The sequence below is a fragment of the Parambassis ranga genome, chromosome 10 (assembly GCF_900634625.1).
Source record: "Parambassis ranga chromosome 10, fParRan2.1, whole genome shotgun sequence".
Taxonomy (NCBI): Eukaryota; Metazoa; Chordata; class Actinopteri; family Ambassidae; genus Parambassis; species Parambassis ranga.
The window spans coordinates 6,559,589-6,587,422 of record NC_041031.1 but is presented as its reverse complement, the minus strand read 5'-3'; the positions used below and the strand labels follow the sequence as shown (position 1 = coordinate 6,587,422).

Below are 27,834 nucleotides of genomic sequence, written 5' to 3'. Positions count from 1 at the left end.
TAAACGTTTTAAATGTATTTAATAAAAGTATTAGATACAGCTGTAGAGTGTTCCTAATGATGTTTAGTAAACACCATCATGCCATTCTCCAGAACTGTGCAGTAAAAAGTCATGAAAAATATGTTTACTTCATGGTTGTATGTTTTTGTTTTCATTAATACTGGGACATTATTGTGCACATAAATGCACTGTGACCTCATTAAAGTAGGCAGCAAAATGCAGCCTAGTAACACAAGTCCAAGGTCCAACAATCACTGTTTGATTATAATTAGAGCAATGGGACAGCATCTACCAAACAGCAGACTGATTAATGCCTTTTAGACTTGTAACACATTCGCTGACAGACCTGCAGCAGTGTCACACATATTTAACCTCTTGTTGCCTTAAACTGATGGTATCAAGGAGAGAGTGTCATAACAATTGTAAACTGTAAAATACATTGTAATTTGTAACGTATTTCATTAGTATACACGACTTATGGCATATATTGTGTATTTTGTAGTGATTCTGCTAACGTCATACTTACCATTTAAGACATAGCATATTTGATACAGTCTTTTTATTCCTGGCAGGATTTGGTGAAATGGAAGAAAACCATTAACACATTACATATAATTAAAATAGAATTTATTCAACATAAGTTAGTTAAAATGCCTATAAACACAAATACATGTTCCCTATGTGAGAAAACCTAGGGGGTCAAGGTCCTATGTTGCCAACCGTTCCCTCCTCAATGGACGGTCCAAACGTTTCAGAGTGTCTGATGTTTCTGGCCGCATCCATGGATTGGTGGCAAAACTTTCTACGGAGCCCTGATGGCGAAGGGGAGGAGAGGAGTCATCATCAGACAGATCCAATGGTCCTGAAGAAAAAAAGGTCCAAAGTTACAACACTTAGAAACACAAAAATAAATCAGTTAAACCAGTTAAAATGTACTATAACTGAAGTGGTACCGGCTGTGGTGCGATGATGACTTGGAGCCATTAGGCGACCTGTTGTGTTCTGGGTCCTGTTCTTATCACTGAGCTCTGCTTTGTGCCACAGCCTGGAGTGATCGTCATGCCGGCCAATTAGCTGGCTGTAAGCAACTTGTTCCTAAACCAAATAGAGGTTGCAAGATAAGACCAGAAAGTTGAAGAGACAAACTTCATAAACTGCATCTGTTTACTTCACAAGCAGGCAAACTGTACCTGTGGGCGCTGTGACTGTTTGGCCAGCCTCCTCCTCTCTCTGGCTGACAGCTGATGAGCTCTCTCTAGTTCAGGGGTGTGAGGTAATGGAGAGGCATCGCCTAGGGGGTCTCAATAAATTACACACAAACACATAAAACAACAGCTCTACAATGCAAAGGAGAACGTTTGTTTGTGTTAAAAATGCTTTAATTTCAGCCTTCTCACCAATAAACGCACTCTCTGATTCCAGGAGTGAGCCTCGTGCAGATCTCCTTGTGATGCTCCTCTACAACATATATATAATATTTTAAATTTCACACCTCTGCTGCAATAGTTAAAGCAGCATGTTGTTTAGGATTTTTGTAGCGTAGCCATCATTTCTTACCAGATAATCATTCTGTAGTGGTGAGGACAGGTCGGAATAATCTGCAACAGGTTATCACATATTGATCAGAAAATATCCAGCAAAGCTAATTCTGCCTAATTCTGGCTCTTCCTCTTAACGAAAGCGAGCCTGACAAAAGCTTTAGTTGCAGTTTAAAAATAACCTTTCTACAATGTTACATCTCTTAAGCAGGACTGCCAGATATTTACCAGGTAAGTATTAGGAATAAAAAGTGCAGTGTGTTCTCACCATCCTGAACTGTAGACCTCTGGCTGCTGAACTGTTGATAAAGATCCCTGTAGTCCCGCCTCCTCCTGCTAGTTACACCCATGTCCTCCAGTTTAGGATCCTCTCTGAAGCCCAGCCTCAACTCCCCATCTGTCTCAAAGACATGTGGAAATATAAATCAAGTCACTCTACTGCTGCTGGGTTCCAGTAAAGTAGATGAACATAAAATCGTTGGTGTTCCAGTCAGGTTTGAAAACCCAGCACAGCACAGAAACTGCACTACTCGAAGTTTTTAATGATATTCTTTTAGTCGCAGACTCTGGCCACTGTGTCATCCTGGTCCTGCTCGACCTCACTGCGGCCTTTGACACAGCGGACTATGACATCCTCGTGTCTCGACTAAAAGACTGTGTGGGAATCCAGGGCAGTGCGTTAGAGTGGTTTAGGTCATACCTGACAGGGAGAAGTTTTAATGTCCGTGTGGGGGTCTGCTGAGTCCTCTGCTGCCCCTCTCACCTGTGGAGTGACCCAAGGCTCTATTCTGGCCCATTCTCCATTCTCCGCAAACATGGTGTCTCTTTCCATTTTAATGCAGATGATTCAAAAATGTACATGCCCTTAAAATGAAAGCAAACTCATTCTGTTCAACAATTTTTAGACTGTGTTGAGGAAATTAAATCCTGGCTGTCAGCAAATCTGCTACATTTTAATGACACTAAGACAGAGCTCATACTGTTTGGGCCCAGTGATGCCTCTGTTGCCGATGTAGATTTGGGTGTCCTGACACAATATCAGAAGTCCACAGTGACAAGTTTTGGGGTAAATTGGACTCCAACCTGAAACCTGATGTTCAGATCAGTGCAGCTGTCAAAGCGAGCTTTTTTAAACTGAGACAACTGGCCAAAGCCAAACCGTTCCTTTCTCAGCATCACTTTGAGATTTTATTTCATGCTTTTATTACGAATCGTTTAGACTATTGCAATGCACTTTATTTTGGGCTCAGCCAGGCGTCACTTGCAGGACTGCAGCTCGTACAGAATGCTGCTGCGCGGCTTTTAACTGGGACTAAGAAACGAGAGCACATTACGCCAATTTTAAAGACATTGCACTGGCTCCCGATTCATTTTCGTATTGATTTTAAAAGTCTCCTATTTGTTTTTAAATCTCTTCATGGTCTCGCCCCTCAGTACATGTCAGACATGCTCCAGCTCTACTGCCCTGCTCACTCTCTCAGGTCAGCTGACCAGTCTCTCTTGGTCGTTCCTAAAACCTGTTCCTTCTCTGTCACGGGTCCTAAACTGTGGAACGAATTGCCTTTGCACCTTAGACAGAATGATTCTTTTAAGTCATCACTTAAAACACATCTTTTTACTTTGGCTTTTAACTTATTTGTTTTATTGTACTGTGTTATATTCCTGTGTTTTATCAAATTGATTTTTATTGTATTTTATTTTAATCTAGGCTGTGTACAGCACTTTGGTTGACCTTGTTTTTTAAAGTGCTCTATAAATAAAGCTGGATTGGATTGGATTCCAGTAGACTCAAAAAAGACTAGCATTTAACCTAAGTCTTTCAGCTGGAGGGAGTTGTGGATTCGCAGCAGGTTTCTGGGCTCCGCGTTTGTGGAGTTGGGTCTTCGGACTGGAGCCTGGCGTCGCAGCCTGGCCATGTCAAACACATCTACGAATGGACGCTCCTGATGTCTGGAGAATTCAAGACAAGTTGATTTGAAGTTGACGTGAATCCACCAACTGATGCACTTAATGTAATGAATAAGGTTACAGTAGGTGTAGGTCTGACCTGTTACTGAGAGGAGAGTCCAGTTCCTCCCAGTCGCTCTGCTGCAGATGACTTTCCAGGCGCTTTTGTTCACTGTGAAGCTGCCGGCGCAGTGCTGATAGTTCACTGAACACGTCACGTTGGTCTTCTGTAAAAACACAATCAGTCCATAGCATATATAGTTTTATCAACATTTTTAATTCTCTGTGCTAAACTCAGTAAATCAACTAATCATTAAATCAACCATCACTGATAAGAAGAACGACCTGAAGTGTGTGACAAATACCTGCAGCTCGGAGCTGGTTTCTGCAAGCAGGGACAGGAGGAGACTGGAGGCCGGACAAAGAGCGCTCCTTGAAGATCAAACATATTAAAAAACGAAAACTTTTCATTTATCCAGACACAAAGTTGATGGGAAATATCCTCATTTTATCAAAGAAAAGCAACTAACCAAGAAAAGAGAGAACAGATTTCCTTTAAAGCCACTGCATGTCTTGAAAAATACTCAGTGTGTGACTCACAGACAAGGGAGCTGTCGAGTGCTGGCTGTCAACAGTAGGAGGTCTGGGGGTGTACTGGTGATGCCCTTGTCTCCTCTGCAGAGTGGGGATTGGAGGCGAGGGCACCCTGTGTACCTAAAACAGCATATAGAACTGGATTATTTCATGTTATTGCTCACTGTTTGTGCTTTGATGTAATGGAAGTCAGTCAAATGGGGAACATAAAGAGTAGTTATATCAATTTACAGTAGATTTTTAAACTAGTCATTGTTACTGATTACACCTTGAAAATCATAAGCAATAATCGTAATAGCTATATAATTCAAATTATTGACACAAACTTAGAACTATATTACAGTGATACTGTGAACTAACCTCCTCCACTCGTGCCTGTCTCTCTCTCTCATACTGTCTTCTCAGTGCTGCCGCCTCGTTCTCTTCTACCTCCTTCTTCCTCTCAGCTGCCATCTTCCTCTGTTCCGCCAACTGATTTAGCTTCTCATTCTCAGCCTTTTGCTGAGGGTGACAGGCAAGATAGGTCAAATTAAATGTCTTAAAGAACACACATCTTTCCACATTTTGGTGATAAAATGTTGATAAAAACTGTGATTCGTATTAGATGATTTAGTACAACAACTAAACATAACTGTGCCACTTTCCATGACTTTTTTCCAGCTCCTCACCTCCATCTCCTTTCGTTTCTTCCCCTCCTGTTCTTCATCATATTCCCTCTGAATACGAGCCCTCTCCTCTGCCAGTCGCCTCTCTTCTTTCTCCTCTGCCAGTCTGGTCTGTTCTTTCTCCTCCGCCTTTTTACGCATCTTCTCCTCAATCTGCAAAGACAAAAATGGACCAAATGAACCTGACAAGAAGCAATGTTATCCTGCAGGGTGGGATACGGATGATCTCATCTAGTAAGGTAGGAAACAAAATGTCCTGTACTGGCCAACACTTTCAGTCTCAGACGTGATGTCCACAGCCAGTTAAAGAAACGTGTTGTTGTTAGGGGGTACCTGCTGTTTGAGGTAAGCCATGTACTCGTCTTGCTCCTGGAGTTGTTGCGGAGTAGCCTGGTTGGCAAAGACTTTGCCTCTGGCAAACTGCGGGGTTTGGACATGGGCAAAACCTACGAATGAAGAAAACATTGTGAGGAGGGTTGAACAAAAGAGGCTTGGCGTTAAAGTAATTCAGTTTAGCATTATTTCCTTAAATTATGAGCAGTGAGCACCAAAGGACACAATGTTTGAAGATGTAGCACTATTTTTTGTGTGAAGTGAATATTAAGGTTTTGCACATGGACCTACATGAGTTCCAAGCATTGAGAGAACCCGTTATTAGTCTTATATATATACTGAACTCTGCTACAGTACCAGAGACTCTTTCATTCGGGTCGCGGTGTACTGGCTGGCGTGCAGCTATGACAGCCGCGGCTCTCCGCTGCCACTGTTCTGGATTGCTGTAAGCCTCCTCATTCAGCTTGTGCATCTGGTTGAGGTCAGCTGGGCAACAGGAGAGCCATGTTAGGAAGCATTATTTTTTAATTGTGAAAATTTATATAACACTAAACAGGGATGTACCAATGAGTTTTCCTGTGCTGTCCCTCAGGGGTGCTCCACCTCCACCTCTCCCCCAGGGCTGGTGGTTCCTCATGTCAGCCTCCAGCTGGGCCTCATATCGTTCCTTCTCCTCCTTCTCTTGTTGCTTCTGCTTCTGTTGGTCCTGGATCTACAGTGCAGTATTTCTCAATTACGTAACGCTCACAGAGTTTTGTTTGATTTTCTTTTACCAGAAGGTCTAACTGAGGTTAAAAGTGTAGGTAGTAGCTGATCATACAATCAATATAACACGATCTACAATAAAATGTAAGCAGCTATTCAAACACAGAGGCCTCTCAGGAGAAAATGCTCATTGTGTGAATTCAAAAAACCATTCCAAGCATCCTCAACTCATGAGATGTCAGTTTACCAGTGGTGATCTGAGAGCAGAAATCTACCAAAATCTTTACAATTTTCTGATGTCACACTAAAAGTAAGGCCTACATACTTACTACATACTTAATCTTACATACATATATGACCGACACTGAGGATATGTCTGAAGACTTATATGAGCCTGCAAGGACCATGTACAGGATGCTGAAGAAATACCTAGCACCATGCGAATGTTAAGGAGCCAGAAAGGATTTGGTTGCATTACCTACAAGGAAAACAAAAGGGACTTGGATGTGACTGAGGTAGAACTGAGGTATGAGGGAAGAGCACTGGGAAATGACTAAAATCTAACCACAGACTCATGAGGCGTTAAGGATGGACCTATAGCCCTTAGTCTGTTTTACCTTGCCATAAAGCTTGTCGCTCCCTCTGCTGCAAGTTTCCTGTCAACATATCAGACTAGGATGCAGTGAAAATTAATCTGCAATTCTAAAAACGCTGTTTAAGGCAAAGGAAGACATCAACCAGAGTAGGACCAGCCCACATAGCTGTACTTCTGTGTACATCCTGAAAATGTGTTACAGCTATCCAGTGACATTAATGCATAAATCCTTCTCATTCTAAATTCTAACAGTATTTTTCCCTGAAAAATATAAGTAATAGTGCTCATCTGGTGATATGAACAGCCAGTGCCAACAACAGGATTGAAGCGTTCCAAGTGTTCGCTCAAACACTTGGTGTCTGCCGTCTCACAGATATCTCCTGGTAGACATTAACAGCAGCCCTGTCCTTTGTCCACTGATTACACCAACATCTCTTTTATTCTTGTCTAGCATTTTATTTTTCTCTAAGATTAGTCAAGTTGTTTTGCACCCATAATTACTTGATTTGTTGGCAAGCTGGTTGACCATGACCATGTGAAGCTTATTTGTTGAATCAACCAGAAACAGTACAACCTACCTGTTGGTTCAGAGCCTCTCTGTAGCTCAAAACCCTATCCCTGGGTGTTCTGGATCTCTCTGAAGGGAAAGCCCTGACTTGCTTAGCAGTGTCATTGCTGGGCCTGCCAAAATGACAATACTGAGATCTTAGTCCTGTTATTACCATCCAAGGATGTGTGCAGATAAAAGGGATAAATTATTTCCATTCCATGATATAAATAATTGTGTAACCCTGACAAAGTAATAAAGGTACAAAGGAGATATTTACTGTGTTGGAGCCTCAAAGTAGCTGCTTCCACTGTGCTGGCTGGGTGGGCTATGAGTACCAAACTGGCTGGGAACAGCTCCCCCCTGTGGTATATTCCAGTAGGACATGGGAAGGCCAGTACCATGACCATGTGGATGGCCATCTGAACAACAAAAGAAAAAAATTCAATGATAATGCTAATATATTGATGTAGTCTACAATATCTTTATCAAGGCGAGTACATTGACAGACTCTTGAATTTCCCATGGGATCAATAAAGTATCTATCTAGACTCATTTAACAGAGACCAACACTTACAGTAGGCCATGTTTGGATCGAGGAGGTTCCTAGTGCCATAGTAATGGTGGGGTTCACCATACGGACTCCTACATGCTTCACTTAGTACAGAGGGAGGGTAAGGGGGAAACAGAGGATTTCTGGAGAGACAACAATGAGTCATGAATCAAATCCTGACTTTCTGCAGGGTTTACATTTCTGCCCATATCTGCACATTTACATGTTTAACATTGGAATAAATGTGAGTTTAAAGTTGCAACTCAACACTGCTAGAAATCCTGACTTGAAAGACAGCACTACAGAATGTGAGAAACTCTTAAAATTCTGTGAGAAATGCTAAATTTTAACAGTAACCTCAGTTGTTACCGTCTAAAATCTTAGGACTGTGACTGATCAGGTCTACCTGGGAATGTCCATGACACTGGGGAAGGAGGGGACAGCAGGCTGTTGGCTGTTGGGAGACAGACCACCTCCCCCGAAGCCCAGAGCAGAGCTGTATTCCAGCAGAGGGGACTGGAAGACCACATGGGGCTGCTCAGGAGGAGGCATTTCTCTTTCCCTGACACCTATCTTCTTGGTATTAGGTAGAATTCTGGTTGAAGATTCACTCTCTCCTGTCGGTGAAGGCTCCAAGACAACCTGAGGACCATTTCTCCTGCTCAGACCAAATTGTCTGATTCGATCTGGCTGGATTGTGGACAGAGAAAAAGTTTATAGACTGAAACCAAATATACAGTTATTGTATTCAAACAAACAAGGGTTGATCGTAAGATGCTAGCTAACCGGTTTCTCAGGGTCGTTTGCTCCTGTTGCTGCGACTCTCAACTCCAAATCCTTCTCCCTGCAACATGGACACGAAAAAAGCTTTGTCTCCCATGTTAAAGCTCACTTACCTGTACTGCAAGTCAAACAATGTAAATGTTTTACTAGCCATTACAAGGCAGTATTGCTGAGGACATATTGTACCTCTTCTTGTTCCGCTGCTGTTCAGCTATCTGCTCTTGCAGCTCCCGTCTGTAGCATTCTTTCCTCCTCAGCAGAGCCTCGTCTGTATCAGGTGCTCCTAAACATGACATGACAAACCATCACTTCCTTCAGTGGGAGAAGTGTTTATTTTTAAAGACATACAATGTTTTTTAACAGTGCATTTCCAACACATTTCAGATTATGGTCTGAAAGTGCTATGTATTTACACATGCATCAAGACTATCCTTCTGTACATACAGCTACTTGCAGCTTCTCCTGCTACTGTACTTACATTACATGTTTTTTTTCTTGTAACTGTTTCCTCACTAGTGGAGAGAATTCTAGTCAGCTGCACAACAACCTCAGTCCACTGCTTATTTTACACTTGTACTGATGGACATAAACCCAGAAATCAGAAAAGAAAGTCATTTTACCTATTATAAGACCAGTGGCAAACCCAGCATCTTCATTTTTTGTCAGTGCTTTTAATCTCCTTCCTTTCATCCTGAATTCTTGATCTCCAACTCCTGGATTCTCCCTCTTTTCCCTGAAAAAAGCCAAACAATACAAATCACACTAAAACAAAAAAACACAAGTGGGAACAAACAACATTGCTAGGCTTTTTTATCATAAGGTTATTAACAGATAAAAAAGGAACATTCCTCCACCTACCTGCCATCAGTCCTAGAGAGTCGTCGCTCCTCAAAACTGGCCTCGACCCCCACATGTCGGCGCCCTCTGCCTTCCAGTGGCCCAAGCTTATCTTTAAAAAAGTACTCCTCCTCTGACTCCTGGTCCACATGCCTCCGTAGCCTATCACGATGCCTGTGAGTTACTGATGACTGCTCTTCGTCTTCCTCAGTCTGGAACAGTGCCCTGTGCAGGCCTATACGGCCCTCTGTTAGAGTGGCAGCATCCTTTTGCAAGGGTGATCGCTGCTTGGGAAGAACACCTGCCTGGTCTTCGAGCAAGTGTTGCTAGATGAAACATGAAGGAGCAGTATTAACAATACTGTGGCACATGACAATTGGACATATCACCTCAATATTACATTACACACACAGGTTGATTTGATGTCTGGTCTGACTGACTGAAACTTTAATCTGGATTATAAAATTCTGTATTAGCATTAGCATCTGTTTTAATCATTAATGCATTCCTCTAACTCAGTGTTTCAACCTTTCTGCTTCTTCACAACCAGAGTTACTCCCTGGGATACACGCTACTCTGGTTGGGAAACACTGTAACATACACTTCAGATCCTTCATCTTTATCACTAAGGAATGAATGATCTGAGCTACAAGCATAATGATTGCATCCTGTCAAAGCCATCGACAAATACAATGACATCAATAAAGAAAGATGTTTACCCTGACAGACTTCCCGTTATCAAGTTGTAGTAAAGGTCCAGTTTCTACAGGGCCAACGTGCTTTGTCTGGAACACAGAACACTTATGTCATTTCCACACAACACTGTTGAGTAGAAACTCGACAAAAACTGTTTAAACTTAATGACCGTGCTACATTTGGAACTCAAAGCTGAAGAACCAATCTTGCAACAATCACATAAAAACTGGAACCAGGAATGCAGGACAATCATGAGTAAACAGGTAAATAAGTATGTGACAGTCACCTGACCAACGTAGTTCCGATAATCCATACAGAGCTCATGCTGCAGCCTCTGCTTCTTTCGCTCATACTCCGCAGAGTGGGGAAGACTCATCATGCAGCTCTCCTCTGACAAAACAAACCAATATCAATTTTTAACAGAGACACAAGATGAAGACTGTCAACTACCACTGAAAAACATTCACTGGTACCGATTGGCTCCTTTTTGATTAAAAATCATGTATTTATCTATCAGAGGTTTTGTTGGTGTGTTCAATACCTTTTCTCTGAGCTGTAGACTTGGGGGGGATATTTTCCTTAACAGTGGACCCATAGTCTCTGTATGGTTTGGCCTATCAATCAAAAACATGGAAAATCATCAATACAATAAAACACACACACTAATAATCTGTGTAAAAGGTGAACCAGGCCACACACACACACCCTTATTTCCATGTAGGGAGGGTCATGTTCTAAACTGGCTTTATCCTCTGCCACCCGCGCCTTCCGTTCCCTGATAAACTTCTCCAGCTCATCATTTATCTCCATATGGCAGGTACGATACAGATGTCACACCTGCATACAAACAGTCAGCGGGGAAAAGCTAAATAAGGTTAGCATCACGTCGCTTACCTCAGCACACACTAATGTTACCGCCTCCTTAATCAACCGTTGTCAGGCAACCACATCGAGCAGCGTCACATTCATCACAGGTAGCATTAACCCGATTAACTGTATTAGCATGGCCACAAACAATTTAAAGATAGATTTTTGTAGTAGTATGGCAAGTACTCATAACTTTAGCACACTGTATGTGATTGTTAAGTTAGTTTAAAGCAGCGTGTAGCTTACGTTTGCTAAAAGAAAGCCAAACACAAAGTAAAACCTACAACAACGACACACAAACATGGAAACGCTAATCTTAGCTAATAACAAGCTGGCTCATTTTCGTCATAGCGTTAGCTTTCGGCTGTAAACTCAGTGTCGGCGCTGTTAGAATTAAACAAACCCTCCTGTTGAGGAGAATATGAACGTCACGTACCGGAGAAGCTATGTTTGTTAGCTTAAAGCTTGGTTGGCGCTGCTTCTGTCGACTTCTGTAATTTCAACATCTCGAGTGAGTACGGCGTAATGTTGCATTTCCGGTTTGAAGTTTCAAAATAAAATACGACTCAAAAACAGTCGCTCCATGTATATCGCACCTGTTTATCAAAGACTGTAACCCCAACGCTAAATGTATTTTTAATTTACATTTAAAATATTTAATTTCAGCTGAATCAGTACTATATTTTTGTCATAATTGGCATAATATTCAAATTTCTTTTTCAATTTCTGGACTCTTGGACCTTGGACCTGTAAACTAAGTTTGTTTTTCTCTCTTCTGAGCTTATTTAGAAGGCTGAATGCAGCATCAGACAGCAAAAGGATCTGTATGAGCAGATCATGATAATTATGTTATAATATTATGATGTATTAAAGATTATTGAATGATTTGAGTAGGCTTTCCATACTTCCTGATCAAATATATTTTTATAAAAATATATTGCAGCGAGCAACATTTCTCCCAGTGATCCAATGGCAAATCATCTTGGACAGCTAATTCTTTCCCCCACCTAACACAGTTTGTTTTATTTTGAAGTCAAAGCCCTGCACTTCCTGTCTGTGGCTTCACTGTCTGTAATTTGCTGCACCACAGCTCAGCTGTGTGGCATGGCTCGTTAAGGAGAAGGAAACTTTGCTCAGTCTCAGACCTCCACTCCCTTAAATGTCAACCCACTTATTGGGGAACACATGTTGCATTCATGTCAGTCAAAAAAAAAAAAGAAAAATCTGAGGCCCCGTTACACTCACAGTATTGAGCTGTTTAAAATATCTAAATAAAAACATCGCCTACATGAAGCACTCAGCATTTCCTCAATTCAATAGGTTGATATTAAATATATCATATAAAAAATAGACCAGATCTTATTTCATTTACCACTGAGAGATTTGAAATATAAACAAATACAATAAATACAAATCTAATAAAATAGTTTTAATGAATCAGGTGGAGCCTTTCACATTGAAAAAAATGTGTAATCCCTCAGTAAATAATAATAATAATGATGAATAATGAACTATTTCTTTTGTTATATTAAAAAAAATTCTGGTGAGCATACCCTAAAAAGAATCTCCTTTTTCTGCTGTATAACACTGAATCACCCTTTATTTTTTATATTGCTTAAATACTTTGGAACATTTACAATACCTTCTGAATAAAGAGGATGCAGAACAGCTGCTACTTATCACATACACCCTCAAAGTAAGTGGGTTGTGTCTACTTTCAGGAGTTGTCTAAACAATTGGCTGATGTTTTGGCTCATGTTTATGCAGAAATAAAAAAAATTCTAAAGGGTCCAGTTAGGATCAACACTGACTGTGAATCAGTTTCAGCTGCTGTTGTGCAAATGGAGCAGACAACAGGTGGAAATGAGAGGCAATGATCAAGACAGCCCTATAAAGGAGAGGTTCTGCAGCTGCTGACCACAGACCATTTCTCTGCTCTCATCCTTTCTGCCTGATGTTTGATCACTTTTGCATTTTGTGTCTCTCACCCCTAGAGGTAGCATGAGGCGGTGTCTACATCCCACACAAGCTGCTCAGGTAGTGCAGCTCATCCAGGATGGGACATCAATGAGACATGTATAGACAGTGCTAGTAGAACCTTTCACCTGCTTGTTTCAGGTGCTACCACAACATCTCAATATTAACAGCACCCTGCTTTGCTAACAATTTACAGTTTGCATACATGGATTGTGATAACATCAGAAAAAGTGGGTGTGCCTGGAAGAAGGTGTTCATTTCATACCCTGCAGCAGGCCGTGCAGAATACAGAGCTCAATACAGGGCAGCAATACCCCGAGTCTGAACTCACAGGATATCGATCAGGCTGATGACAATAAATTACTCCATGTGAACTGCACAGAAGTCACTGGTATCTGGCATTAACAGAATTACAATCTCAGCCTTTGTCATGTATGTATGTATGTTAATTTATAGCCTTATTTTTTATATTACATTGTTTTATCTTATGTTATTTTATCTTATTTTATTTTAACCCATGCATGCTTCTTAATAAATGTTGTTTTATGTATGCACTAATCACGAAACTGTCTGCCCATGATCCTTTGTTATACTGTTGCTCCTCCTCACCTGGTAGAAAGGCTGTTCACCTGTGTTGTGCTCCACTGGCACGTGGAGAGCATGTAAGCTCCACACAGGAAGAGGCCAGCTGACAGCTGCTGTTACTGACCTTCCTGTGAGGCACAGTGTTGACCACTGCACCACCATGCCAGCACAAGTTTGATGCTGTCCAGACGTGCTCCTGTTTCTGCATCTTCTACTGACTTTGTCCCAGGAACACACGTCTTTCACTGGACAGCATCTGTCCATGGAGCCTGCACACAAATACAGGGATTTAGTTTGAACAGTTACAGGAAGCACAAATGTGAGGAGCATGATGAGCATTTCACTGTAATAACAATAAAATTGAAATACTATGAAACTAATATGAATTACTAATATAATTTATATATCAGAAAACGTACACTGTATATTATACAGTATAGTCTACATCATACCTGTATATAGGTTTTTCCATTTATATTATTTCATGATATTTTATATTTGAAATCATGTGTTTATTATTAGACTGCTGTCACACACTGCTCTTGTCTTCAGAGGCACTGCTGAGGTTCCTCAGTCCCTCTGTAGCAAATCCTCCTGTCCTTTCCTCCTCCACCTCAGCAGCACCACCCAGCACTGATGCAGCAGCATCAAGCGGACCTTCTGTTGCTCCAGTAGTGGAAAGTGGAGCTGGCAGCCATGTACATCATCTTGGCAAAACAATCCAAACTGAACTGATAGATCCATCAGTTCTAAAATAATAGAACACATTGTGACAGAGATCCAAATATCCAAATAATTCTCCATCATTTTAGACTGCACCTCTGATCTGAGTCATATGGAGCAGCTCTCTGTCAGGATAGTGTCACAAGAAGTAAAAGAGCGTTTCTTGGGCTTTCTTCTGGCAGAGCAGTCAACAGGAGAACATTTGTCATCTCTATATTGCATATGTTCAGTTCATTTTTTCGTCATTTCTTTAATACTTTCTAAATATTTTGAATGTGCAATTGCTTTATTTAAATAAAATAATGTCCAAGACAAAGCTATGAAGTTTCTTACGAGTATATGTACACACTGAAATTTACTGCGATGCAACAGGGTGCCACTTGAAATCTTGCCCAGGGCACCAAATGGGTTAGGGCCTGCATGCCACCAAAAAATGCACGTTAGGTTAACTCTAGATTGGTCATGGGTGTGTGTATGAATGGTTGTTCAGCTCTCTTATCTATTGACCTGTCCAGGGTGTACCTGACCACTTGCACATTGACAGCTGGATAGGCTTGGATGGATGGATAACATTGGATGGACAACAATTCCTTCTTTAAAGAGATAAAAAAAAAAAATTCCACACATTTTGTTTGCAATTTATTGCTTAGAAACGCTCTCTAAATCATTTTTGGTAAAAATAAAATCTATCAATAATAATCATAAATAAAATCATCACAATGACTTTTACATGACATTATATTGCACAATTATAAGCTTTAACAAGAATCACAGAACACAAGTGTTGTTGCTCAGGTTGTGTGTAGAAGGAATGTTCAGAGGTCCGTGGTTCACTGGTTGTCTTTGATGGCTGTCTGTGTTTAATCATGGTCTTCATGTTATCTGCTCTACGAATGTGGATCCAGAGAACCAAGTTGTGTACTAGACTGCCACGATTTAAATTAAAACAAAAGATTTCATTTCAAGTTCTTCTGGCACAGATGTGGCATTTTAGTGCTATCGAAAGAAAAAAAAACAGATGTGAGTCACATGGTGACAAAAATATAATTTGTTCTGTTGTGACTGGGATTTCTGATAAAATGGGTGAACAGCCTAGTTTGACAGGAAGAAGTCTAACTCCCATGAGTTTCTCCCTGTTCTGAACCACAACAAAGTCACACACCAGGCAGGTGTCAGCTCAGCTTTTCATCATTTCACAGCAAAGTTCTAATAACAGAATCAGCATGTGGTCTCAGCTCTGACCAACACAGCTGCTTTCCTTTCTGAGGTTCCACCAAAAACAGCCCTCCTCTTGTCTAAGCTTGGCAGTTTGTTATTGGTCAGTTACAGAGAGGCCTGAAAGATGAACCAGCAGAGCCTTAGTATCATCAAATCACTCTGTGCACGTCTGTGTCTGTGTGTGTGTTTGCTATGTTAATGGATGCGCATGTGGTCAGATGTTGTCCACCTTCACCCTAAGTTCAGGACACACTTCCTTGAGTAACATTTCCATCAACACCTAACAAAGATAGGGAAACAGAAGCATAAGATTTGTGGTTGTATGTTGTACAGTTAGTGTCATAGATGATGTTTGACATGTGGTTCTTACATAGAGAAGATGTTTGTTGGCACTGGCCTCCTGCAGAGCATTAAAGATTTTGATGATTCCATAGCGGGCATTCTGTTGGCCAACTAGATTTGCTAGTGCATCTTGGGAAAAAAGCAAACATTACGTAATGTAACAATCACTGAATGAATTATATCTACGACTTATATTTGCATGTGTTACTAACCTGGGATATTGTCAAGTAGTTTCTGTTGAGCCCGCTCTTTAGTCTCAGTGCGCTCAGATTCTGTTCGGACCTTGACATGTGGTGCTAATTTGCCGTTGGGCCAGAAAGTATCCCTGAACACACTGATGTAACACACCAACATCTGCTCACAGAAGATCCAATTTACAGTGTCACGGATCTGTCTAGAATACAGAACACAAGACATTAGCTTCACCTTTAGCACATGGAGTCCTACTGTTTTTAACAAACGTTCAACACCTTTTGCAGCATATACAGCAGCAGATCTCCCTGGCACTTCATACTAATCTTCTTTTATTCAGGCATTTCACTCTATGTTTGTCTTTCAGTAATAGTTTCTTTGCTGCTATTCTGCCAACAAATCCTTCTCCTCCCAGTTTCTGACACACAGTTCTTGAAGACACTGTTGCACCATTACTTATTGTGGTGTTAAACTTGTCAGCAGTTGTGAGGTCTTTCTTTGGTCTCTAAAACTGAGAATTTTGAGGTGCTTCACTTGTCTGTCTGAAAGTTTAATTTTTTTCTACCACTCCCCTTTCAGTTCAGGTGTAGATTGGTGGCATCATGGTCGAAAATATACTTTATAGTGCTTGGACTGCATCTCAAGTCCCTGGCTATGCGCCGGTAACTCCAGCCAGCATCAAAAAGGGCTTTATTCAAGGATAATGATGATGGCTTTGTAGACATTTCATTCATTTTATGGGTATTTTCATGGCTAATTCAACAAAAACAACTGAAACCTGCTAAATATGCTAAGTGAACACTGCACATTGACAAGTGAACTCAACAGGAGCTCTCTGTTCAGCACTCCTGGATGCTCATTATCACAGCAACTAACAACTAATTGCTCTGCTGCTACAGCTAACATGAAAGCTACAGCAGATATTCTGTCATATAGGACAGTTCAACCGGTCCTGAAAACCAACCAAAAAAGCCACAGTGCTAAAATGCCACCTCACTCACACTTACTTGTTAATAGTTCGTCCAAATGTCACCTGGACTAGTGCAATTAGAGTTTTCCTCACCCACTTAAACACTGAGGGGAAAAGGCAGACAGACAGAAACCAGGGAAGAAACCAATTAGTAAAATCCACTCACATGCAGTGAAAATTCATTAATTTTGAGAGTGTACTGCTCACTTCCTCTGAGTTCAAAAATCTCCCCTATAAGCATGAAGCAGGGCTCAGCCAGAGCATCTTTCCGCCCATCTGCTTCATCGCCATAGTCTGACAAGTCACTGTCATCATCACCATCCTCCTATGAACAAATACATGCGCCACAAAAATGAGGATGCAGGGCAGCAGTTGATTCAATGCTGCTTCACCAGAAGTGCATACCTCAGCATGGGAGAAGAAATCTCCAGGTAACCTCTCCAGGAAGGAGGCCAGAGAAAAAGAGGATTTCTTCTGGATAGACATCACCTTTAGGATAGAAACATAATATAAAATGTCCTTATAAATGTCCTACATGCAAAGTACAAGCAGACCTCAACCTGTCTACTCTTAATATTCAAAGGATACCATGTACACAGTGTTGCCTATCCTTGCTACACAGGGCCATAAAACCATATAATAAAGCAGACAAAATGATTAGCTCCTGTTCACAGCAGCTATAACCTTTTGTGGTTTACGGTGTTTGAGTTTGAATTATTCAGCCTGGCATGACTAACGAAACAAGGCTGGTCACTGCAGGTGATCATTCTGATGAATAGATGGGCAGTCATACATTAAAACAATTCCTATTTGCTGGCTTTCAGAGGGAAGGAGTATGTTTGTATAAATTATAATATATTAGAGGTAGTTTTACCTTGAGATGCTCAGGAGATGGACTGAGGAACGCATAGAGAGCCTCTGACTGACACAACCGCTCATCTGTCAGCAGACGCTGCAACACACACATACACAGTACACAGAGCTGACGTAACCATCGTCATCACTATGGGACTTCTGAGGTTGTTAGGGATTACATGCAGCTTAAACTAAAGTCTACCTACATTTTGGGGGAAATTATAGGCTTAGATATGACAAAAGTATAGTTTAAATGATAAATTGTGTACAAAATCTCATTTTTTTTTAGATAATAGTAGATTTAATTACATGCATTAAAATGTATTTTCTAGGACTGTGGGGGTCAGTCAGAAGCTTATATTGAAGTTACAGGTTTGCTTATTGATAGAAAGAATGGATATGATAACAGATGGGGTGATATACAGTGGTATATACAGTGGGTATGCTAGTACTGTTTGCTTGTTTACCTGGAGAAAGGCATTGAGCTGTGTTTTGCTCTTGTCTAAGAACTTCTGATCAATGGATTTGAAGGGCAGTTTACTGAGCGATGGTAACTGGAGTTTCTTCAATGATGGAAAACACTGGAGAAGAGAGGAATGTTAATGTGTTTTTTACAATAATGTGAGGGACAATACAGTTAATTTAGCAGGAAACAAATTCTTTCTTTACAGATATGTTGTTTATTGTGCTATTTTAGCAGACTGAGAGCAAACAGCTCTGTAGATTTCACAGCAATTGGAATTAATCAAAACCAATTTATTGTGGTAGAGTGAACTCATTTAATCAAAGAGCTGGAAAACCTTCAAACAGACTCCAGTCTGTTGTTTGTGTTGTTTAATCTGCTCTAAATCCATCATCAAATCTTTTTTCAACATTCTTCCTGTAGCAGACTTTGCAATGTGGACCAAGGCAACAATTACACATATATGTTGTTGTTACCTCTGTGAGTTTGCGATGCAACATCTGGAATTCAGTGAGTTTCCTCTGGACACTCCAGCGACTGTTGACCGTTTCCTCTCCTTCTACCAGGCTAACACATACACTGTAACAAGCCACAGTCTCACCACCTTCCTCAGTAGCCTGCAACACACACAGTTAAACACACATGTGACTTTACGCTATATCAGCTGTGTGTGGCCCAAGGAATCCCCTTGCATTTAGCCAATGAGCCACATGATAGTGGAAAAGAAGCTCATACAATAAACGTCACAGTACAAGCTGATTTGATGCATGTACACAATATATTTCTCTTCCTGTAGCTGATGTCTGTGGGCTGCAGGCACCCAGCTCAAGATCACTATAAATATATGGATCCTCACACACTTCTTCTTGGTTTCTGAAGTATGAGTACAATATGCCTTATTTGTGCTATAATAATTAAAATTAGTCACCTCAGCTGAGGTAATAGTAGCCCGCCAGTGCCCCAGGTTTTCACACCACCAGTCAGTCCTTGTGATGTGTTGCTGCAGTTCACTGTGCTCTCTCTCCATGGCTCCTATTTCTTCCTTTAGTTTGCTCACTATCTATGAACACACACACACACACAAGAGGCTTAAGTCAATTTTACAGTTACACAAAGAGATGCCATAAGATGAATAACACTGTAATTCTGAAGTGATGTATTTTCTTACTTTTTTGTCTGGTTTGGGTGCATTCTGGATGGAGCCAAGCGCCTGTCGCTTATACTCCAGTTTGTCATAGAGTTGGCGTAGTTTCGTAGCAGCATAACTGGCCTGCTCATTGATTCCTTTACTGCCTTCATCACACACTTCCTCTCCTGGATCTAGACCCTGACACTAGATGCAGAGAGATAAATAACGAACAAATAAACATGAGCAAATGTGACACAAAATAACATCAAACAGAGGAATGTGTATCTGACCCCTTCCTCCTTTTCCTCTGTGCTACACCGTGATTGGCTGTGCTGCTCATCTCGTTTGATCAGCCTATCGTAGAGGTCAGAAACCAGGAAGGAGGGGTAGTAACGCTCTCTCATCGTCTCAGCCACCTAGAGGATGTTTAAGAACAACAGAAACGTTACACTGTCTTTGTCCAATCTCTAACTTCCATACTAAAGCTGGATCCATACTCCACGAGAACAGAGAACTCCCTTCCCCCTGCCGACGTTCAGCCCACAAAATGATTTTCTCTCGGACCGCCCGTTGTGCAGCGCCCTTGGACACATGGCCCGGGCAGAGCTGTGCGTCAACTGTGCTGTGATTGGTCGGAATTTATTGTGGGCGTGATGAATGTGGAGAAGCGCAAGAGCTTCTTCCCTGAACATTATCAGCTCATTAGGCCAGGTAACCACGACTGTGCTCACAATTTACAATACAACTGCATTGTCAACCTTTTGTGTGTGACGTGCGCTGCGTAGGAGGGCCGTATGAGGAGTTCTGCACACACACGTCTCGCGGAGTATGGTACCTCCACCTTTTTTTTTACTCTTACCACCCGTGGAGCAAGTTCTCTGTTCTCGTGGAATATGGAACAGCCTTTAGATAGAGATTGTAAGCATTTACCTGTTCTTGTAGTCTAACGAAGACTTGTGTTCCTCTGTTTCCCACCAGACTCTGCTGGATCTCCTTGAGTAGAAACTTCTCAACAGGGATCTCTCTGCTCTCCACAAAGAATTTCTGGTAGATTTCTCCTACGATCTGGGGCACCTCATTCTGTCAAACACACACGAACAAACAAATTAGGACAGGTGTTGCTCTAAGAAGCTACAGGAATAAAAGGGTCTGTGATTTTTGACACCCACAGTCCTATCCACTCCTCCTGCAAATGATCTTTCTGAATGCCTTCACCTGCTGACTTTTGAGGTTAGAATACCTCCAGAGCTCTTCTAAATGACAGGAAGCTTAATAAGTTGTATTTCTTTTTGGAAGGTGTGTACAACATACCTTGTTGGCAGTTTTCAGTGTTTCCACCAGTTCCCAGAAGCTTATTAGAGCTCTCTTATCAACTCTCTCCATGTAAACTCTGAAATGCTCTCTGTAGCCTGGATTACACAAAATGTCATCAAACTGGAGAATCTGATTGAATAAGAGACAAAAAACAAAGCATATTTTCATCCACAGCACATAAACAGACAAGTTCCAAGTTGATATCAAACAGAATATTATAAAAATATGTATTTTTTCAAGAAACCATACCAGCTAAATGAAATCGTTACCAGAATCTTACCTTCTGACTCTGAGGTTCATCACTGTCCTCACCTCCTCCTTCCTCATTGTTCTCATAGTTTGGTCCACCGAGCAGGCGGATGCGTTTTTCACATTGTTTCTTAGCAACAGTCAGCTGATTGATATATCGTTTCATATCTCTGGCCCTCAACAGGTCTGCCTTCATGGCTGCAGACTCTTTACCTTTTCGGTCTAGGAGAAAGGAGAAGCAGGAGATGGATAAAATCTGGGGCAGCTCTGGTTGCACATTAACGCACAATAGCAGAATCACTAGCGAAGAACCACTAAACCCTTAGAGATAAAGTGGCCACACAGAGTTGACCTTCAGTTATGAATATGTACTTCAAGCTGTCAAAAGCAAAGTTTAGCACTTGTTTAATATCTGGATTTTACACTGTAATTTGAATTCTGACAGGAAAAAACAATGTGAGAAAATATAGCGTTACAAAAAAAACATTGCTAAAATCAGCACATTTTCCATTGGAGTGTAGTGTCGGCTGTACCTTTCTGCTTCTTGAGTTGAGGCAGGCTGCTGATGGTGGTGGCATGAATAATCTCTACCACAATCTGATACCTGAAGACACGAAGAGGAGGAAAATATCAGATGTTATCCTCAATTTAAAAATGGGCTGCCATGAAATAGTGAACCAAATTCTAATAAGAAAAACTGAAAAACTATATGGCAAAATAGTAAAATATTGACCAATAACAATACACCAAACAGCAGCAGTACTAAGCCCTTATTTTTCAGACAGAAACAAGACAACATAAGTATTATGTCTACCCCACATTTAGATCTAGTTTATTACAGCACAGACACTGTCTGTTCCCATGGTAACACCTCAGCAGCAAACAGATTGGTGGTTAACACTGTCTAGATAAGATGTTCTCATGTATACACAGTATGGATGATTTCAGGATGTGCACGTAGCCACAGTGACTGTGTGGGTTTAATGAAGTAGTGCAGGTGTGTATGCGTATGTGTGGGAGCAACTGTCGTGCCTGAGTTGTTTAAGGAAATTGACATCAGTAGAAGTTGATATCAGTTTGATGAAATCTTCATAAGAGGCAGCGTAGGTGTAGGCCTTTTTCTGCTGCTCAGCCTGCTGCTCCCTCTGTTCCAGCTGAGACAACAACATCCTGTTTATGGAGTCTGGATCGCTGAGCACCTCTACCAAAGGCTTCAGCACTGGAACGCACACAAGAGCACAAAAACACACATTTAATTTATATTCAAACATAACTTGACATAATGTGGCCTCATAGTTCTGTGGTGTGGATTCTGTATTGTAATCGACACAATGAAATCAGACACTTCTTTATGTATTTACACATTACATTAAAATTCTGCAAGAGGAGTGGCAGTCTGGGCGAGGCATGGCCTCATCCAATTAAGGGTGGTACGTGGTCTACATTGGTTTGAACAGAGGCTCAGCAAAATACCTCCAGATGTAAATTCTTACAATCACTGAGGAATTGCACCAGCATCACTGGATCACATGTCAACTTGACAACATCAAATATTCTCCATAGACCCATAGCTGTAGACCCTTTAGCTACAAACTTTAACACCATGCTAAACAATGCAGAAAAGAAAGTAAAACTTGTCAGCCTACATGCACAAAGACAGGAAACAGGAAGTTAAACCAACACACTCAAAGCTTAATAAATGAGGTAATTCTCTTAAAACAACACAAAATTTTACTAAATTTGGCAACCTTTTATAGATAATTATTTCCACATGAAAAGATCGGACAAAAGCCAAGGTCCTTGTTTGTGTTGTTGTTTATATTATTATGACCTCTGACCACCACATTTGAATCAATTTATCTTTAGGTGTAAGCAATGAATCATTTCAAATTTGAGGTCATTCAATCAAGGCATTTGTGAAGTATTTATTTCACAAAAACAGAGTGAATGAACGGGCATCTGTAAAGGTAGCACAGCCCTCAGTACCTTTAGTAGTGATGACCTCTGTGAGACAGCAGCGTAGTGTATGTGACTTGGCATCTTTTTGTGGCAGCAGACACAGCAGCAGTATTCTGGCTACACAGCGGAGGAAGGCCAGCTCTGAGTCTGGACTGACCAAACAGGGATGGAGAGGAAACGGCCGCGCGCCCTCGTCTGGTCTGCAGGCAAACACACAAAAAAGACTCATCAAGAATGAGATATAAACACAAAGAGAGCTGCTATTCTGTCAGACTAGCTAGATTATATCATAACAGCCAAAGAAACAATAAAAGAGCAAAAACTATTTTTTGTATGCTTATGTATTTCAGCTTCGTCAAATCTCATCGCTCCTGAAACAAGAACAGTAAACAAGACACGCTAGTGTTACATTGTTTCTAAACTACTGAAGACGAGACAGGGCAGACATCTCTTACTGTGATCAAATCAAGAGTCTCGCCTGACTTGCCGAGATAATGAAACCAGCTAATGTGTGAATCACCGCTCTGTCTGCGTGTGCCTAAGTGTTCCTGGCAGATGCTGAAGGAAGCGTGTGTGAAGGATTTTAATGCTATTTACGCTGCACTGAACTGAAGTAATTTCACCCCATCTGTTCTCATGAAAACATGGTGCTAGGTATGGACACTGGTAGGAAGCATAATGTCTTCAGTAACAAACTGAATGTGGAACATATTTCCTGTGAGTCACACCTCTGTGCTAAGACAACACACATACACTGGGCTGTATGTGATGAATACTGTGGGATGCAGCTTCTTATATCTGCACATGTACTTGTGTACCTTAGTGATGCAGACTTGAGGTCAGTGAAGTGTGTGTGTAAGATTCGGATGCTGTCATAACACACTACGTTGACAAGGTCTATGTCAGCAAGCCTGGATCTCAACTGCCCAATCATCTGCCACCAGTCCTCTGACAGCATGGAGTACAACTGGCCCTCATCACGACTCAAAGGAATGTACCAGGACAGGATGTAGTCTCTGTAGGCATAGTCAAACACTGGGAAGAGAGAAAACGAATTCAGTTTCAGTGGCAACATTAAACCCACAGAGACAGACAGCTGCAGAAGAAAATAGAATATTTATCTGGTAGCAAATGTTTTTTCAAGTCAGAAGCTCTTCTCAAATCTCTTTTTAATTTGACTCAACCACTGAAAGATAAAACAAAAGTGTTCTAGGTTTCATTTCCTCAAAACCCAGACCCATAATTTGACATGTGAAGAAAGCATTCACATTCATTATTCATCTACTTTTTATACACACTTTTCTGAACAAGGTCATCATTTTTCCTGAAAGGCTTATCCTCTCATTCATTTTGCAAAAGGTGAACCAGTAGATGCTTTAAGTGGCAGGTTGCCTTTTAGGGTTTCAGTAACTACAGTCAGGCTATTGAAAAAAGCAGCTGGTTACTCTGTACATGTACCGTACACTCAAACTCAGAAGCAAAAACTAAACATAAGCAAAGACTGAACTTTCAAAAGGAAATTTAACAATGAAATGTCAGAACATCACCACATAAATGTATATTAATGTCACTATTTCACCTTTGCCTTGAAAGACAGAATGCGCTACCTCCCACTATTAAATAACATATTAAATGTTTACTTTTGAATCTTCTACATTGAGATATACTCTATGACCAATATGCAGATGCAGAGAATGCACATTATGTTCTCAAATAAATATCAGCTTTGCCTGGAATACGTTCACCACACTGTGTGTCAGCTTGAGTCTTAAGCCACCCTTTCATTATATAAAATCATAAATTATTGGTTTATCATCTGTTCATCTCATCTATTGGATGTGGAAAAACAATTTTCTAGTGATGACTAGTTTCAAGAATCTCAAATTAAACAGCAGCTGTACAAAGAATTAAGCACACACACTGATTCAACAAATCATCAGTTCAGCGACACTGACGGTCTTGACCAAAACAGTGTCATGAATAATGTCATAAAACTTTGCCACAATAATGACCAAAGATCCTTTTTTCAAAGCACGCATGGGAGAATGTGTAAATACACACACTCAGTGTAAATCCTGGAACCATCTGTTGCTTGGCCTCCACACATACACTGATCCACTGACTGTGTGTGTGTGTGTGTGCATTCTATGGCCAGGGCCATGAGTGAGAAGGATCAGTGACAGGTCAGGATAAGTGACAAACCGAGCTCAATCAGTCAGCAGTTTTCTCAAAAACAGAAGTTAAAAGATGCAACTTGTTTGCAGATATATTGGAGTTCTGCTTTTAAGAGGCTGTGTGAATTTTCTCCCTCTCTAGGATTTTGCATCAGCCTCTTACAAGTAATGCTTCATCAGTGTAATTTTGAGTATTAATTATGGCCAAATCATACTGCTACACTCTTCAATCAATATTTAATGTTATAAAATTAGACTTAAAATGATACTTTGACAAATGTACTTATGTAGGTCATGACAGCATAGAGCTGAAACAAGCGTAGCTGATCACCTTTACTTAACAGACTGTGTTTTGTTATATTCCAAGTAAAATCCCATTCCAATTACAGTGTAAAATGCATTTTCTAAAAAGTTACGCATGTGTTTCACTCATGTGTTACAATGTTAGAAGCAAATATAAAGCTTTTTTTAAACTGGTCACATCTGACCCTGACGTGAGCTCAGGCATCTGACAGTCATGTGATCCTATTCAAGAATCCTGATTTGTTGATGCATGCTGTTATCTAAGACAGGTCCTAAAGTAGTACACAATAATATGTCATAAAATACCTATTTAAGTAAATGTAATGTATTTATACCTTCCTTAAGTGCTTTGTCCACATTGTGTGATACAACCACCCTCCTGGTCTGGCTTGACTCCTGAACTGGCACCAAAAAACGCCCCTGAAAAACAACAAAAGCACCAGACGACTGCTTTGACACGTCCACAGATGGAGATATAAAAAAAAAATCAGGAAAATATAGGCAACAACAAGAAGAGAGAGACAAGAACACTGAGAACTGTGTGTCCAATAAGTCATCCTGACAAAAAAGGTATCCCAAATTTATTCTAGCTCGTGCAAAATATCAACCAGACAAATGCCTGTGATGATATTTCTCCTCTGTCAACATCAATAAATCATCAGCGCACAGTAGCAAACAACACAGCAGAGAGGCTGCCGCTGGGCTGCAGCTGCCTGTTAAGGAAAGCCACCAGCCGACTGCAAGGACACAATCACTTCCTTTGCAGAATAAATTACCATTTGTTATTCGAGTCTGTATGTGTGTGGTAAGTGAGTCTAAATCCAGAAGCATGACTCTATTTCATCTATTATAGAACAACACAGCGAGTATGCAGGGACAGAGAGTGAAGAGCGGGTACAGAGATGGAAGGAAATAATTGGGGAGAGGGAGGGGTCGGGTGTAATAACTGGAAGGAGCAGGGGAGGCAAAAAAGGAGAGTTAAAAAAATCACTATTAAATTACATTATTATATTTCTAGCATTCAGAACATTTGATGTAAGTAGAACGTGTGAGGTTATGATTGATTATTTTGAAGTAATGAGATTACACAGAGCTGATGGAGAGTTTCTGTGCGGCCAAAGGTGAACTGCATGTGAGCATCTTACCATGAGCTTGTTGAAGAACTCCAGCCGTGCAGTTGACTGCCTTTTGCTTCTGTCGAAACAGCTGACTTTGAGAGGACTCTTCCTGACTAGCAGAACAAAGCTCCCAGCCAGGAAACACAGCAGAGCGAATGATACATAGATGAACAGCTTCAAGAAGAAAGAGGTGAGAGTCAGGCCTCCCCAGGCGAGCTGAAAAACTACTGCTGCCACCACGCCCAGGCAAAAAGCCGGGACGAACCGGAAAGACGAGCCGACAGAGGAGGTGGAGGTGGCAGACATGGGCCCCTCTTCTTCTCCGGTACTGCTGCTCCCTCCAGCCTGTGGTGTAGTGGTAGTTGAGGGGGTGGGCATGCTGCGCCCCTACCATCCATATATGTGTCGCTGCTTGTTGGGCTGAAACGCTGCTCCACTTGTTTGTATGTTTTCCAGTGGCAGGAATACTGTGTACACTCGTGTATACCCTCGACTACAACACTGTCTCCAAGAAGAGGCATCCCCGCTCTGACATCTCCTCACCGACCCAAACCACTATGTTTTCCACGCTCCTAGCGTCGGCCCGCCCGGCAGCAACAGGCACCCAGGCTCGGAAGCTTAGTCATTCAAAACACTATACTCCAAACAACCGAACCGGGCTTCGACTTGTCTTGTCAGGAGCTGACAGTTGCCTAAAGAGCAGAGAGAGAGAGAGAGAGAGAGAGAGAGACCCGGGGTGATAGGATAGATGGAGCAGCAACCACCGTCACCTTGGAGACAAATAGGTGGAAGAGTAGCTTAGTGACTGTTGCTAACCAACCGAGCTAACTAGGAACCTAGGCTACAAAGATGAAATATGCTGCTACTACATGCTTTCAAATTAATAAAGACATACAATACGACAAAGTGCCAAACACTCTCGAACTACTTTGTGGTTTGTAAACAATGCTGAGGTATCGACAGGTAGCTAACTAGCTTTCTTGCTAAGTAACCAGTTCAACATCAGCTAATGTTAGCTTACTCACCTATCGATGAAACGGTATCCAATAACAACATTACATTCCCGTTTTCCTCTCTCTAGAAAACTTCACCGGTTGGCTGTAATGTCGAATATAAAGCATTATAAACGCAACGACAACATATGAGATGTCCAGAATCCCCCAAATGGTCACAACAAGTGTTGTTTTCTTGAGCTCCAGCTGACTGACAAGCTCTCCGAACGTGAACGGCTGTCAGCCAATCAGCGTTGGTGTTAACCTCAGACGATGCACCTGTTTTTGTTATCGCGGCAGTTTGGGGGGACGGGGCTCCAGTTTGAACATAGCTGTGGAAGGAGCGGGGGAAACACCGCCCAGCACGGCAGGAAGTCAGAAATATTAAGCGTACTACCATAAAATAAAGGATCATGCTTGGTTTGTCGGACTATTGATTGTTTTTCATTTTTCTTTTCCTTTGTTTTTTGTTTCTCCTGTTTTTTTGGAAAAACTGGCCACGAAGACGTCAATAAGTGTACGCACACTCATGTAGACAAATTAGAATCTAGCCTCCTTACTTCCGTTCTATAGGCTATAATTCTTTGGTCATCCTGTGTACAACTAAAATA

At 41.2% G+C, this 27,834-nt stretch overlaps 2 protein-coding genes across 5 annotated transcripts; both read right to left on the bottom strand.

Annotated features, from left to right (window-relative positions):
• Positions 1–610: 610 nt before the first annotated feature.
• Positions 611–11,187, bottom strand: LOC114442873 (centrosome and spindle pole-associated protein 1-like). Of its 3 annotated transcripts, none has more exons than XM_028416705.1 (28): positions 11,097–11,187; positions 10,499–10,630; positions 10,335–10,407; positions 10,080–10,183; positions 9,817–9,882; positions 9,119–9,423; positions 8,881–8,993; positions 8,447–8,543; positions 8,264–8,321; positions 7,884–8,167; positions 7,502–7,620; positions 7,205–7,346; positions 6,956–7,058; positions 5,642–5,789; positions 5,435–5,563; positions 5,078–5,190; positions 4,748–4,897; positions 4,440–4,580; positions 4,086–4,199; positions 3,851–3,917; positions 3,586–3,712; positions 3,349–3,488; positions 1,807–1,935; positions 1,558–1,598; positions 1,398–1,458; positions 1,191–1,300; positions 954–1,095; positions 611–862 (listed from the first exon to the last, which is right to left on the bottom strand). In XM_028416705.1, exons 2-28 carry the CDS (start codon positions 10,601–10,603, stop codon positions 708–710), a joined length of 3,336 nt encoding a protein of 1,111 aa, XP_028272506.1. In that variant the 5' UTR covers positions 10,604–10,630; positions 11,097–11,187; the 3' UTR covers positions 611–707. The 3 variants fall into 3 exon arrangements, with proteins under 3 accessions (XP_028272506.1, XP_028272507.1, XP_028272508.1); XM_028416706.1 differs by having other exon boundaries at positions 1,191–1,291; XM_028416707.1 differs by lacking the exon at positions 9,817–9,882.
• A 3,382-nt stretch (positions 11,188–14,569) lies between these two features.
• snx25 (sorting nexin 25) lies at positions 14,570–27,446 on the bottom strand. Of its 2 annotated transcripts, none has more exons than XM_028416773.1 (22): positions 27,257–27,446; positions 26,259–27,001; positions 25,449–25,533; positions 23,455–23,671; positions 22,664–22,836; positions 21,710–21,896; positions 21,211–21,281; positions 20,709–20,899; positions 20,426–20,557; positions 20,045–20,194; positions 19,405–19,530; positions 19,154–19,318; positions 18,914–19,045; positions 18,462–18,602; positions 17,990–18,103; positions 17,542–17,619; positions 17,073–17,156; positions 16,875–16,992; positions 16,705–16,771; positions 15,718–15,899; positions 15,534–15,634; positions 14,570–15,443 (listed from the first exon to the last, which is right to left on the bottom strand). In XM_028416773.1, exons 2-22 carry the CDS (start codon positions 26,607–26,609, stop codon positions 15,378–15,380), a joined length of 2,931 nt encoding a protein of 976 aa, XP_028272574.1. In that variant the 5' UTR covers positions 26,610–27,001; positions 27,257–27,446; the 3' UTR covers positions 14,570–15,377. The 2 variants fall into 2 exon arrangements, with proteins under 2 accessions (XP_028272574.1, XP_028272573.1); XM_028416772.1 differs by having other exon boundaries at positions 26,259–26,923.
• Between the last annotated feature and the right edge of the window lie 388 nt (positions 27,447–27,834).

Bases quoted from the DNA above. Each gene is read 5' to 3' on its own strand.
- LOC114442873 (XM_028416705.1), bottom strand. From the start codon at position 10,603: ATGGAGATAAATGATGAGCTGGAGAAGTTTATCAGGGAACGGAAGGCG. The intron at 9,883-10,079 runs GTGACTGTCACA...TCTGTGTTCCAG, and splicing joins ATCGGAACTACGTTGGTCAG to ACAAAGCACGTTGGCCCTGT. The intron at 4,898-5,077 runs GTACCCCCTAAC...TTGTCTTTGCAG, and splicing joins TGGCTTACCTCAAACAGCAG to ATTGAGGAGAAGATGCGTAA.
- snx25 (XM_028416773.1), bottom strand. From the start codon at position 26,609: ATGCCCACCCCCTCAACTACCACTACACCACAGGCTGGAGGGAGCAGC. The intron at 18,104-18,461 runs GTAACAACAACA...TCTCTTCTCCAG, and splicing joins TGCATCGCAAACTCACAGAG to TGTTTTCCATCATTGAAGAA. The intron at 17,620-17,989 runs GTAAACAAGCAA...TGTGTGTTGCAG, and splicing joins AGCTCAATGCCTTTCTCCAG to CGTCTGCTGACAGATGAGCG.